Below are 15,562 nucleotides of genomic sequence, written 5' to 3'. Positions count from 1 at the left end.
TGCTGTAATTTCTTTTTTTTGTTTTTGTTTTTTTGTTTTTCGGGCCACACCCATTTGATGCTCAGGGGTTACTCCTGGCTAAGCGCTCAGAAATTGCCCCTGGCTTGGGGGGACCATATGGGACGCCGGGGGATCGAACCGCGGTCCTTCCTTGGCTAGCGCTTGCAAGGCAACACCTTACCTCTAGCGCCACCTTGCCGGCCCTGCTGTAATTTCTTTAATTAATGAGATTTTTAATGACTGTACCATAATCATTTAGTCTGGTTTTATTAAATGACATATTTCACAGTATTAGCAAATTTAACAAAGTATGTATTTTCTTGGAACTCTACCTTAAACACAGATGGTTTTTCCCTACCAATAAGCATATACAAACAATACTTAAAACTTTCCTTATATTTTAATAAATCAAAGGGAAGACACACATAATGCATTATGTATGCATGATATGTGTTAAATACAAATATATGAAGATTAGGAGTACCTGCAATTTATGGAGGGGTGTTGTTGAACTTTGTTTTATGAGTGTGTGGTATATTTTTTCTCTTACAAATCAATTGGGATAACTTATAGGAATATCTATCTTTGAATTGCAGGTCAAAGTCACCATATTAAATCATTCGTGGGGCTAAGCTAAAGTATTGAAGCACGAGTGTTATAAAATATTCTTTTTGCAAGACACTCACTAATCAAGTCTTGACTAAACCTTACATGACAAAAATAAAGTACAGCAAAGAATTTTGTGGAGGCTGCTCTAATATTAAGTCTTGCTAAACTAATGGCAACATCAAGACTATTTACACCCAGCTACATCTCCACACCAGCAGCGCATAAGAATCTCCTCTTCTCCCTACGTCACACAGTATGGTTGTTCTTGTTTTTGTTGTCTATGCGTGCCTAGTCTCTGTGGTGTGAGATGGTATCTCGTTGTTTCGATTTTGCATCTCCCTGATGACTTAGTGATGTTGGAGCATTTTTCTTTTTTCTTTTTGGGGGGCCACACCCGTTTAATGCTCAGGGGTTACTCCCTGGCCTATACTCTCTCAGAAGTCGCTCCTGGCTTGGGGGGACATATGGGACCGCGGTGGGATCGAACTCGCGGTCCATCCTACGCTACGCGCTTGCAAAGGCAGACACCTTACCTCTAGCGCCCACCTTCCCGGCCCCCCAACATCTTTTATTTCTTTTTATATACCTTTGGCCATCTTATATTTCCTTCTTTGAGGAAATGTCTGCTTCATTTCTTCTTTCCATTTTTGGATGGGATCAGATAATTTTTTCTTTTTGCTAAGTCTTTATCAGTTCTTTGTATATCTATAGACTATTAAACCTTTATCAATCCCCCCCCTGATAGGTGTTGGGTGAATCGTTTCTCCCCTTCTTATGGGCAGTCTTTGTATCCTAGCCACTGTTTCCTTTGAAGTGCAAAACGCTCTTCTCAGTTTAATGTAGTCCACATTTATTTATCTCTCGCTTGTCACTTGCTAAGACAGTCCAGCCTTTTTGGAAAAACAATATGGCTATATTCCTCAAAAAACTAAAATTGAGCTTCCAGCAACAAGGAAGGGATATACCCTAGAATTACGAGGAACCCAAAACCACCATGTAGAAAATTCCTCTGCATACCTATATTCATCACAGCACTACTTACGATAGTCAGAATATGAAAACACCCCAAGTGTCTGAGAACAAGTATGAGTAGCTAAAGAAACTATTCCACAAAATGGAATACTACACAGCTGTTAGGAATAATGAAGGCATGAAATTTGCTTATCCATGGTGGAATGGATATGGAGATTACTTATTGCTGAGTGAACTAAATCAGGAGAGGGTAAACACCCCTGAACTAATTTCACTCATTTGTGAGATATAAGAAAAAAGTAATAATAAAAAATAAATAATAAACTTAAAAAAAGTAATAATATTCAGAGACAATCGACGTTAAGGTACAGGGAGGACCAGTTCTTGGTAGGAAACTTACCACAAAGAGTAGTGAATGCAGTTAGAGTTGTGAACAGTCCACAGACAGGGACAGCTGAAAATGATCACATTGGGAGCCTGAGAGGTTGGCGCTAGAGATAAGGCATCTGCCTTGCCTAGGACAGACGGTAGGTTTGGATCCTCCAGGGAGCCATATAGGCAATTGTCCCAGGGGCCAATTTCTGAGCACATAGCAGGAGTAACCCACCTGAGCATCAATAGGTGGTTGGCCCAAAAAAAACCCCCCAAAAAGAAAGAAATGATACATTGGACCAAAATTTGGTGCTGAAACAGGACTAAAGTCATATAATGGTACCTCTTCATAACAATGGTGAAAACCCACAGTTATCAAAAAGAAGGAGAGGGGAGAGAGACGAGGGAGGGAGAGAAGAGGGAGGAGAGAGAGAGAGAGGAGAGAGAGAGAGACGAGAGATGAAGAAGAGAGATGAGAGAAGAGAGAGAGATGACAGATTTGAGAGAGAGAGAGAGACGAGAGAGAGAAGATACTTGCCCCAGATCCCAGACACAGGCAGGGAAGGGTGGATGGGAGGGCAATGGGGGACCCATTGGGTGTGGGAATATGCACTGGTTAAGGGTGGGTATAATTCTATGACTAAAATTCAACTATGAACCAATTTTGTAAACCATGGTGTTTAAATAAGATAATTATATAAAATAAAAATAAAAAATTAAAAAATAAATATTTTAGAATGGAGGCTAGAGTGCTACTACAGTGAGTAGGGCCTTTGTCTTTGCATGTGGCTGACCCCAGGTTGTCTCTCTGGCATCCATGTTGGTCCCGAGCCTACTTGGGCGTGACTCTTTAGCCACTTAGCACAGATCCAGAAGTAAGCCCTGGGCACTGCCTGATATGGTCCCCAAACCAAAATAAGCTAGTTAAAAAAAAAGAAAAAGAACTCTAGGAGAGCCCAGAGTGATAGCCACAGCTGTAGGGCATTTGCCTTATACACTACCACACTGGGAGGGACCTGGGTTCAATCCCTTGCATATCATATGGTCCCCTATGCCTGCAAAGAGCGATTTCTGAGCACAGAGCCAGGAGCAATCCCCGAGCGCCACCAGTGTGGCCCCAAAACCAAAAACCAACCCCTTCCAAATAAAAAAAATTCTAGAATTCTAGAATGCTGTGATTCTGTGAATTTGGTTGCAACAACAACAACAACAAAAAAAAAAAAAAAAAAAAAAGAGGTGATGGACTGGAGGCTCTGCAGAAATATGCTTTCAAATCTATCTAAAGCTAGTAAAGGAAAGTTTTTACTTGAAAAAATGGGGGTGCGCAGCCTATGTGCTATTCCTGAACAATGGATGACAAGAGGCTAAGTCACAACCGGAGCTGGGCCTTAAATCTGACAATTAATTAATCCTATTCTATTTTGAGAGCCTAGTCTCAGATTTGACTTATCTTCCCCTAACATACACTTGGACTGGTCTTTGGGAAGGGATTTATTATGGGGAAACATCTGTTCTACAGACGTGATCCACCAATCATCTGATCTGAGTAAACCAGGGGGGAGAAAAAAAAATCTTCCCCAACAGCTCCAGCAGGCTTGCGGTCAGGTGTGGTGCTGCCGCAAAGGCTGCTGGGAAGGCGGGAACTTAGTTGAGCGCATGCGCAATTGTCTACTGAGTCTGCGCAGTGACTGAGGCACGTGTTCTCCGTCTCTTCTGCTTTCTTCCGCCTTCAAATCTGGCGGAAATTTGGGTGGGCTGCGGGTAAAGGGCGCTTGTGAGAGCTTGGCTGAGGGGGAAGCAGGCAGGGAAAGAAAGGATAGGGTGCCTAAAGGGGCTGGGTGAAAAGGCAGGGAACAGAGGAGCCCAAAAGCTGAGGGCCTGAGATGACCTAGTGAATGAGAATTCTAGAAAGTTCGTTGCGCAAGGCCTAGGTCTCAGGTTCTGAGGGGCCATCATGGGTTTGGGGACAAAAGCACAAGCTTGTGTCCCTGCCTTGAGTTAGTTAGCCCAGGCCCCAAGGGGGGAAGAAATGACAGACAATGGAATGATTTTATTTTATTATTTTTAGTTTTTGGAATGATTTTATTTTACTTTATTTTTTTGTTTCTGGGTCACACCTGGCTTCGCTCAAGAGTTCCTCCTGGCTCTGAGCTCAGAACTTGCCCCTGGTAGGCTCAGGGGATCATACGGGATGGTGGGATTCAAACCATCCTCTGTCCTGGGTTGGTTGCCTGTAAGGCAAACGCCCTACCCCTGTGCTATCTTATCTCTCCAGCTCCTCAACTGGAATTATTAAGTCAGATTATGAATGTGTTAATCTGACACGCGTATTTTTATTACTCAGAATAGAGAGGAAGGTGTGGAAGGGAAAGGGAAAGGGTGTTGGGAGGAGAACAGACCTCAAGCGGGCTTCTTTGAAATGTCTCCTCAGTCAAGGGAAGTCAGGGAAAGTCAGGAAAAAGGGGGTGTCACGGCCTCAGGTGGTGCGATGGAAAGTTTAAATCTAGGGGCTTCTAAGACAGCTCTTTGGAAACTGATCGCTGCTGAGTTTTTTCTGCTTTTTTTTTTTAATATCAAAGTTTTGAGGCAGCTCATCAAAGAAGTTCGAGTGCAGAGGGGGGCCACCAGGTTATTTTAGATGCTGCGACTCCCATTTTAGGGTTCAGTGGAGAAGGTTAAGCTTTGAGGCTCTGAGGGAAAAGAGGTTCAGAAAACAAGGGAAAGTACCTGAGAGTAGTGTTGGTGCTATATGGAGGTGGGGAGGACAGTGGGGATGGAGGAATGACACAAAACGATGTCTTAAATGGGCAGTAGGAGTATACAAGGGGGGACGGATTTAAAAGCAATGGAGCTCGAGTTCGTACTTAAATCTGACATTTCTCTCAACTTGGCAGCTCTTCCCTCTAGAACATGATGGCAAGTCAGCGGACAAAATCGGATAAAAGAAATAGCAAAAGAATGAGAGAGTTGGAGGTAACCGATGTACTCCTGGAGTCCTTACTTTTTTTTTTTTTTTTATTAAATGTTGCGCTGAATGCACGTGACAAATTTCTTCAATTTCATCTAGCATCAAAAAATGCAATTGATGTTTTTATATCCTCAGCTGATTTTTTTTTCCCAGTAAAGAATATGTTGGGTCTAGATGTCTTAAGTCTAAATGTCTACATTTCATGTAAATTGCTGGGATACTAATTGTTTTGTTTTGGGGGCCATATTAGGCAGAGCTCAGAGCTTACTCCTGGCTCTGCGATCAGGGGTTGCTCTTGGTGGTGCCCAAGGGGCTATATGTGGTGCCAGAGGCTTGCGCTGCACCCATTGTACTATCCCTCTGACCTTAATAATATATCTTAACAGTACTGTAACCTGATAGTTTCACTACTGCTCCTTTAATTGGTCTGTATTTGGGGCATTATGTGTTTCCTTAAGGATTATATTATGGGGTATGAGCAATAGCACAGTGATAGGGCTTTTGCCTTGCACGCGTCCAACCCTGGATGGGCCCGGGTTCGATTCCCAACATCCCATATGGTCCCCTGTGCTTACCAGGAGTGATTTCTGAGCGTGGAATCAGCAGTAAACCCTGAGCACCGCCTGTTTATATTACCTTGCAAAAATTTTGCAAGCCTTTGGTGGTGCAAGTGACAGTTTTGCTATATTGCTATGAAAACATCTCCTGGTTCAAGGTGCAGGAAATTTTTATCAGGAGAGTAATTTAAAGCCAAAGTAAAATTTAATATGCTAAAGTGCAGGAGAGCCTCTAAACTTTCTTTGATAATAACATTTCAAATGATTAATCAGAACACAGGAATTCATCTGGTCCTTTACACTGTTTATTTAATGTCTTGTAAGTTGAAAGAAATAAACCCCACTTTCCTTGAACAAAATGACTTAGAGAACCTATTTTCCTAATTATTTTTGCTCAAAGTCATTACTTCGTTCAAAGTCATTTTCAGTGAGGATTTTTGTATGTAATTTCTAGCATGTTTTCCTTTTTCAGAAAAAGTGAACCATTTTAAATTTTAACAGAAAGTATATGTCCTGATGATCTTATCTTGTTAACTGTTTACCTATTTTCTTTACTTTCTAGTCCCAAATGCCTGATAATCCACAGCTGTCTTCTCTTGGAAAATCTGATTCCTCTTCTGAAACCAGTGGACTGTTTTATAAAGATGAAGTCATAGAACATTATTTAAGTGGTGATGTTTACAATGCTTACATTTTCTACATATTGATTTTGTAATACAGAATATTAGTTACATTTCATAACCCACTCATTGTTTTTTTTAAACAGATATGAGCAAGGAAATTAATGTAATGATGTCTTCATATGCAAACTTCCTCAGGTAAGTGTTTGTAATATATCTCTTGAGTCTTTCTCTTAGATACTAATTTTCTTGAAACTTTATCGGGGAGTTCTGTGACTGCAAAAACTGCCCAGTAATGAAAATTTGAATTTTAATTCTATATTTTTCTTTTAATATATTAATAAGTTATTTTCAAAGATAATCTCAACATTTAAAGTAACTATCTAGTTCAAATTCTTTCTTTTCTTTCTTTTTTTTTTTGGGGGGGGGCACACCTCGTGACGCTCAGGGGTTATTCCTGGCTCTGTGCTCTGAAATTGCTCCTGGCTTGGGAGGCCGTATGGGATGCTGGGGATTGAACTCAAGTTTGTCTTGGGTCAGACACGTGCAAGGCAAACACCCTACCACTGTGCTATTGCTCTGATCCCTACTTCAAATATTTCTAAGGCCAATTTTTTTTTTTCTATTTCCTCCCCACCTTCCCCCCTCTCTCTAAGGCCAATTTTTAAAGTTTTATGTAAAAACTTGGGAAAATATGGTGAAGTTAATGATATGGTCCAGAGAGATAGCACAGCGGTTTGCCTCGCATGTAGCCTATCCAGGACAGATGGTGGTTTGAATTCAGGCATCCCATATGGTCCTCTGTGCCTGCCAGGGGCGATTTCTGAGTGCAGAGCCAGGAGTAACCCCTGAGTGCTACCGGATGATATCCAAAAGCCAAAAAAAAGTTAATAGTAAGATAAAGAATGATAAAATGAAGGTAAAATAATGATAAAATGGTGAAATAATGAGTGAAATTAAATATAATTTAGCTTTAGTAATTATTTTATATAAATGTTTTGTTGACATGTTATGAATGTTATAAAGACTGAAATTAACATTTTATTTACTTGAGATAGTTGTTTTATAAAGTATTTAAAAATAACTGGACAGGAACCAGAGTAATAGTACAGTGGGTAAGGTGTTTTTTTTGCATGTAGCCACCCAACTTTGATCCCCAGCACCCCATAATTGTCCTTTAGCACTGCCAGAAGTAATCCTTGAGCAAGCACCAGGAGTAAATCAAGATCTACTCTGGGTGTGACCTCCAAAACAAAAAATTACTGGAAGTCATTGTATTAGATATAAAGTATAATGTACATAGTTTAATGTTGAAACTGTAATGTTTAAGATACACTTTCTGTTCTATAAGTAGACCACATAGTTAAAAATATTTGTGAGACTAATTTAATTTTCTCTGAATGGTTCAAATAAAACTTACGCACAGTCATTTAAATGAAATATTTACTAATAAGCATAATAAAGAACACCATATTAAGGTGTGTTTAAAGGTTGTAACATTAAGTTTAATATTAAACTATTTTTTCCTTATTAGTGAGAGAGCAGCAGTAGAAGCAGCTTATATTGATGAGATAGACGAACTCTTCAAAGAAGCCGAAGTTCTTGAAAACATACTAATACAGAAAAAAGAGTTCCTGAAACAGAGGCTTACAGCAATTGCAAATTCACTACACGGATTACACTGTACTTAAACAGAATTTAAGCACAGTATTGTAATAAAAGAATATCATTTATGTTTTTGAAAACACTCTAGTTGTTGGAATGTATACCTTAAACAAAGAAAGGGAAACTCTTGAATTTCTTTCCTAGAGTTAAAAAGGCTTTAGCAAGACATTACTATGAAATATATAGCTTTTCTTTTGAAATACATATTTAGCATTTTTATAAAAGTGTAAATTACTTAAATTATGTATGAATTCGTTTTCTGAAGCCTTATAATTTCAAATTTCTGAAAGGGACTTATTGGTTAATGTGATAATATACAACAATATTGTATTTTTTTTTTTTAGAATCTTGTTTAAATTGCACTAGTTTTGGAGATTATTTTAAAATGTTTTTCATAGCTTAGTACTTTATAAAAATAAGACTTTAGAGGTAATTTGTCCATTTTCTCATTATGTAATACTAATATGTACTATGATGCTATTTAATATTGTCATCTGATATTATTATTAAATACAATTATCATAATTTACTATTTTTTGGTTTATATTTGGCCTCACCTTATGATGCTCCTTGCTCTGTACTCAGAAATCACTCCTGGCTGTAATCATGGGACCTTATGGGATGCCGGGAGTTGAACCTAGATCAGCTTCATGCAAGGCAACCCCCCTACCTGCTTTATTCTCTCTCCAACGCTTCAGAGTTCATTTTTATTATACATGGATAATAAAAAGCAATTCTCAGTCTGGGGTCGGAGAGATAGCACAGCGGCAGGGCGTTTGCCTTGCACGCAGCTGATTTGAATAGATAATGGTTCGAATCCCAGCATCCCATATGGTCCCCTGAGTCTGACATCTGAGTGCAGAGTCAGGAATAACTCCTGAGCGCCACTGGTGTGACCCCAAAACCAAAAAAATAAAACAAACTCAGTCTACAGTTATTTTTGTTTTGGGATGCTAGCCTCACAAGTGGTGCTTGAAATGCGTGGGAGATCGTACTCATCCAACCAGGTCAGAAGTTCAATATAAGGGTTCAAGGATGTGTTCCTATTTAAGGCCCTGCAGTGTTCCACAACTGTACAGTTTTCCAGGACTGTATGTAGTGATGCTCAATGAACAATATACCAGGTATTTAACCTGGGGCAGGCACATGACAGGCATATATCCTAATAACTCTCCTGGTCCTGCAGTTTCTTGTGGTAAAAAGCCATGAGCTGGCTTTTTCATGCATTCATATCAAAACAGCACTTAATTATATTTAGAAACCCTAACAGTAGTTTGCTATGGGGTAAAATAAAGAAATTGGGTCAGTAGTAGACAACATTGGTGAATCATTTTAATTTTTTTTTTTTTTGGGTCACACCCAGCAGCACTCGGGTCACTCCTGGCTCTATGCTCAGAAATTGCCCCTGGCAGGCAGAGGGGACCATATGGGATGCTGGGATTCAAACCACTGTCCTTCTGCATGAAAGGCAAATGCCTTACTTCTGTGTTATCTCTCCGATCCCTCATTTAAAATCTATTACAAATCAGAAGTTGAATTTGGATTTAGGATCTTTAATGTTCATCTAACTGAAGAACTTCCTTTGATATACTAATATTTATTATTTATATTGAAATCCTTCAATGTTTAATATAACAATATTTAATCAGATTTAAATCTTATCACTTTGTATGCTTTTTGCAATCACAAATTTGCCATATTTTTAAATAGCACATAGATGCTCATATAAATAGCATGTTTGCCATGTAATGTTAGATCTCATTCATCATATTACTATTTTTAAATATTTTTGATTTGGGGGACAAACCAGACTGAAACCCAACAAGAATATACTAGACCTGAAAAGAGAAATGGAAGAAAGAGGCCTAGTAGATATATATAGGACACTCCACCCCCAGAAACCTGGATACACGTTCTTCTCTAATTTACATGAGACATTCTCCAGGATAGACTACATGCTAGCACATAAAACATACCTCCATAATACCAAGAGGATAGAAATTTTGCAGGCTACCTTTGCTGACCACAAGGCCCTGAAATTATAGTGAACTACAAAGGGACACAGAAGAAAAACTTTAATACCTGGAAGTTAAACAGCCTAATACTAATAACCAGTGGGTCTGAGATGAAATCAAAGAGGAAATCAAAACCTTCCTAGAAACAAATGACAATGGAGACACAAACTATCAGAACCTATGGGACACAGCAAAAGTGGAAAATTTGTAGCTTTGCAAGCACACATTAGGAAGGAAGAAGGGGCATACCTGAATAGCTTAATGGCACAGCTCATAGAATTAGAAAGTACTCAACAAAAGGACCCAAAAATAGGGAGACAGAAGGAAATAACAAAGCTGAGAGCAGAAATCAATGAAGTGGAAACCCAAAAAACAATCCAAAAGATCAACAAAAGCAGAAGTTGGTTTTTTAAAAAATAAACAAGATTGGTAGACTACTGGCAAAACTAACAAAGAAAGAGAGAAACTTGATAACTCATATTAGGAATGAAAAAGGAGAGATCACTACTGATATGGTAGAGATCCAAAGAGTAATCAGAAACTACTTTGAGAAACTCTATGCCACTAAAAATGAAAACCTGGAAGAAATGGATAAATTCTTGGACTCTTATAATCTTCCATGGTCGAACGAAGAGGATGTAGCATATCTAAACACACCTATCACTATTGAAGAAATTAAGACAGTAATCAAATGTCTGCCCAAAAACAAAAGTCCAGGCCCAGATGGATTTACTAATGACTTCTTTCAAACCTTTCAAGAGGAACTCCATCCATTCAAGAGGAACTTCTACCAATCCTGGCAAGACTCTTTCATGAAATCGAAAAAACAGGAACACTTCCAAATAGCTTTTATGAAGCCAACATCACCTTGATACCTAAACTAGATAGAGATGCTACGAAAAAAGAAAATTACAAACCAATATCACTGATGAATACAGATGCAAAAATCCTCAACAAAATCCTGGCAAATAGGATTCAATGCCTCATTAAGAAGATCATCCACTACGATCAAGTAGGTTTCATCTCAGGAATGCAAGGATGGTTTAACATCCATAAATCTATCAACATAATGCACAACATCAACAACAAGAAAAATAGAAATCACATGATCATATCAATAGACGCAGAGAAAGCATTTGATAAGGTCCGACACCCATTCTTGATCAAACCTCTCAGCAAGAGGAGAATGGAAGGAACCTTTCTCAATATAGTTAAGGCCATCTACCACAAGCCAGAGGCAAATATTGTCCTCAATGGAGAAAAACTGAAAGCCTTTCTTCTAAATTCTGGCACAAGACAAGGCTGTCCTCTCTCACCACTCCTATTCAACATAGCACTAGAAGTACTTGCTATAGCTATTAGGCAAGAAAAAGATATCAAGGGAATCCAGATAGAAAAGGAAGAAGTCAAGCTCTTGCTGTTTGCAGATGACATGATACTCTACTTAGAAAACCCTAAAGACTCTACCAAAAAGCTTCTAGAAACAATAGACTCATATAGCAAGGTGGCAGGCTACAAAATTAACACACAAAAATCAATGGCCTTTCTATACACCAATAGTAATAAGGAAGAAATGGACATTAAAAAAACAACCCTATTCACAATAGTGCCACACAAACTCAAATATCTTGGAATCAACATGACTAAAAATGTGAAGGACCTATACAAAGAAAACTATAAAACTCTGCTCCAAGAAATAAGAGAGCACACGCGGAAATGGAAGCACATAACCTGCTGCTCGTGGACTGGCAGGAGTAACATCATTAAAATGGCAATACTCCCCAAAGCATTGTACAGATTTAATGCGATCCCTCTAAAGATACCCATGACATTCTTCAAAGAAGTGGATCAGGCACTTTTGAAATTCATTTGGAAGAATAATCACCCTAGAATAGGTAAAGCAATCATTGGGAAAAAGAATATGGGAGGAATTACTTTCCCCAACTTTAAACTGTACTACAAAGAAATAGTTATCAAAACAGCATGGTATTGGAATAAAGACAAGCCCTCAGATCAGTGGAATAGGCTTGAACTTAGAGAATGTTCCCCAGACATACAATCACCTAATTTTTGATAAAGGAGCAAGAAATCCTAAATGGAGCAAAGAAAGCCTCTTCAACAAGTGGTGTTGGCACAACTGGCTAGCCACTTGCAAAAAATTGAACTTAAACCCCCAGCTAACATCATGTACGAAGGTTAAATCCAAATGGATGAAAAACTTCGATATCAGACCCAAAACCATAAGATATACAGAATAACAGGTAGGTAAAACACTCCAGGACATTGAGACTAAAGGCATCTTCAAAGAGGAAACTGCATTCTCTAAGCAAGTGAAAGCAGAGATTAACAGATGGGAATATATTAAACTGAGAAGCTTCTGCACCTCAAAAGAAATAGCTCCCAGGATACAAGAGCCCCCCCACTGAGTGGGAGAAACTATTCATCAAATACCCATCAGACAATGGGCTAATCTCTAAAATATACAAGGAACTGACAGTTATTTACAAGAAAAAAAATCTAATCTCATCAAAAAATGGGGAGAAGAAATGGACAGACACTTTGACAAAGAAGAAATACAAATGGCCAAAAGACACATGAAAAAATGCGCCACATCACTAATCATCAGGGAGATGCAAATCAAAGCAACTATGAGGTACCACCTCACACCCCAGAGATTGGCACACATCACAAAGAATGAGAACAAGCAGTGTTGGCGGGGATGTGAAGAGAAAGGAACTCTTATCCACTACTGGTGGGAATGCCATCTAGTTCAACCTTTATGGAAAGCAATATGGAGATTCCTTCAAAAACTGGAAATCAAGCTCCCATATGACCCAGCTATACCAGTCCTAGGAATATACCCTAGGAACACAAAAATACAATACAAAAATCCCTTCCTTACACCTATATTCATTGCAGCACTATTTACCATAGCAAGACTCTGGAAACAGCCAAGAACCCTTCAACAGACGAATGGCTAAAGAAACTGTGGTACGTATACACAATGGAATATTATGCAGCTGTCAGGAGAGATGAAATCATGAAATTTTCCTATACATGGATGTACATGGAATCTATTATGCTGAGTGAAATAAGTCAGAGAGAGAGAGAGAGAAAGACACAGAATGGTCTCACTCATCTATGGGTTTTAAGAAAAATGAAAGACATTCTTGCAATAATAACTTTCACACACAAAAGAGAAAAAAGCTGGAAGTTCCAGCTCATCTCATGAAGCTCACCACAAACAGGGATGAGTTTATTTAGAGAAATAACTACGTTTTGAACTATCCTAATAATGAGAATGTATGAGGGAAATAGAAAGCCTATCTAGAGTACAGGTGGGCTTTGGGTGGGGAGGAGGGAGATTTGGGAGATTGGTGATGGGAATGTTGCACTGGTGATGGGTGGTGTTCTTTACATGACAAACCCAAACACAATCATGTATGTAATAAAGTTGTTTAAATAAAAAAATAAAAAAGATTATATTTTAGAATAAAGTTCATTTAAATATGTTTTATTTTTATGTGTATATATTTGGGATAACTTAGTTTATAAAATAGGACACATTTATGGCACATGATTTAAAATTTTCCCTTCAGTTTTGTTCTGATTTCCTAAATTCCTTTACACTATTTGTATAGATTTTGTCAATCAAATTCTATTTTGTGTAATAGATTAATAGAGGAATGGTACATGAAAAAAAAGAGATAAAAACCATTTAACAAATACATAAGTGGAAATAAATATTTGGTAAAATATTTACTTAAGTAATTGATTTTTAAGTGTAAAAATATTGTTTTAGAGGGATCTAGTAATTACCCCGGATAGGTTGGAGGTCCAGGAATACTATTAGAGATGGAGTTAATGGAGTTTTAAGATACGAAATGCAACCAGAAGACTATATTTGAGTTGATATGATATGCCATGCCACAGATTGCTCAGCTGTTGGAGGGCAGCACTTGGGTCCTCCTCAGAAGACAGATGGGCGGTTGGCATAACAAAAGACTAGAAGTCTTGGGTGCTGAAAGTTGGCTGAGAGCTTTGGCTTGAGCCTTAGCTACAGAGCAACTGCATTTATTTTTCTAGGTTATTTATTCATTTAACAGCAGGAGATTGGCAAAAAATTAAAATACATCAATTTACAGGTTCCTAATTTTAACACATTAACAATTTTTTTCATTCATTCAGTAGAATTCATTGAATAATTAATGTACAAAACTGGATATCCACTTTGTTAAGTGACCTCTTGCTTCCACAGAAGCAAATCGCTTGTTTGTTTTATACTAGTCTAGTCTTTTCCATATATAAAAGAAACTACACAAAAAATAACAAATTACTATTGTTTTGAGGACCAATTTGTCCTAACATAATTCTCACACATTATATAGTATCCTTATTTTATGAGAGCATTTCTTCTTCTTCCTCTTTTTTTTTTTTTTTCCTATGAGAGCACATTCATCAAATATTTTGGAGTCAACTCCATGCTATCTCTCTGGCCCATCTACTGAGTATCCTTATATATCATACTGGAGTATACTGGGGCACTATAGGAAACACAAACTTCTGATATTCTTTCTCCTGGTGATTTTAGCCAAACCTTCCTTGAAATAAACTCAGATGTCTTTTCTTTTCAATTTAAATGTCAAAAGATCTCTGACAGTGCTGATAACTCCTAGTGAGAGTTACAAATAGTCAAGAGTGGGGGCCAGTCAGACATGTATTTTGAAATGTATATTTTTGAAAAGAGGAAGGATATTTCAGGCAGGGAAGTTTGTTCAAGAGCACAGAAGAACAAAAAACATTGGTCAGTTTACTGTTCTGAGAATTCACAAAGGGGTGGTGGTGTGGAGGGCGTAGTGAGTCATCTAAATTGCTGAAGACTTAAACTAATATGTCAATTATACTTTAATGAAAAAAAAACAGAAGCTGGAGATCAGAGATTGAATCTTGTTTCTTGGTACCCTTAATTTGTAGCACATTATTTGATAATATTGGTGCATATTAAAATGCATATTAATATCCATGTTACAATTTTTTTTAAATGAAGTTAAATAGTTCAAAGGGAAAAGAGAAAAATTGGCAATGTGTTCAAGAGAGAATGCAGACTTCTCCAGAGAGGGAAGAGCCTCGTGAAGTATAAGGAAGTAATTAAAGTACTCTAAATTGGGATACAGGTAATTCCAAAATGAAATGTCTCTGGTTACGAGTTTTTTAAAGTCATGCTTTCAGTCTTATTTTACTTAGATTGTGAGAAAGTGTTTTGTAAATAAAATAATAGAAAAGATAGGATGAAATTCTAGAAAGACATGAACAGCTGATGAAAGGATGCATGCAGTCAGATTGCAGCATTCTTTGAATTTTATAAGGAGAAAGCGGATTCTTGCATAATGAACTGATGCAGTCGATCAACTGTCTAATGTGTGGACAGATTCAGAGGAATATTTAAGAAGGAAGAACTGCTACTGGTAGCTCAGTTCTAGTATTCTAAACAGCTAAATTTATTGCAAGTTATTGGAGTACTTGTAATGAAAAGGAGACTGAGAGATTGGAGGTGTTTTTCAAGTCCCTCCCACCACTCACTCCAATCACCTTTTATTCTATTCCTGAGCCAGCGACTGCCCAGGAAGTTCTGTTTGAGTTTACCAAATAGTGGTTTATATTACTGCTTCAACTTTGAAATCTGCTCCTCTTGAATTTAATATAAAGAATGTTTTTTTTTTAAATCTTCCTTCATTTTGCCAGAAGTATTTCTACGGTAGTACTGGATTTCCTTTTTTATCCGAT

General features: G+C 38.0%; 1 protein-coding gene across 1 annotated transcript; it reads left to right on the top strand.

The window, feature by feature from the left end:
- The first annotated feature begins 4,863 nt into the window (after positions 1-4,863).
- TEX12 (testis expressed 12) lies at positions 4,864-7,789 on the top strand. Its single transcript, XM_049778416.1, has 4 exons — positions 4,864-4,926; positions 6,041-6,149; positions 6,245-6,296; positions 7,633-7,789. The coding sequence occupies exons 1-4, from the start codon at positions 4,864-4,866 to the stop codon at positions 7,787-7,789; spliced, it is 381 nt and encodes a 126-aa protein (XP_049634373.1).
- Positions 7,790-15,562: the final 7,773 nt, after the last annotated feature.

The sequence above is a fragment of the Suncus etruscus genome, chromosome 8 (genome assembly GCF_024139225.1).
Source record: "Suncus etruscus isolate mSunEtr1 chromosome 8, mSunEtr1.pri.cur, whole genome shotgun sequence".
NCBI lineage: Eukaryota > Metazoa > Chordata > Mammalia > Eulipotyphla > Soricidae > Suncus > Suncus etruscus.
The sequence above is the reverse complement of the archived record's forward strand: the minus strand, read 5'-3'. Positions and strand labels throughout refer to the sequence as shown.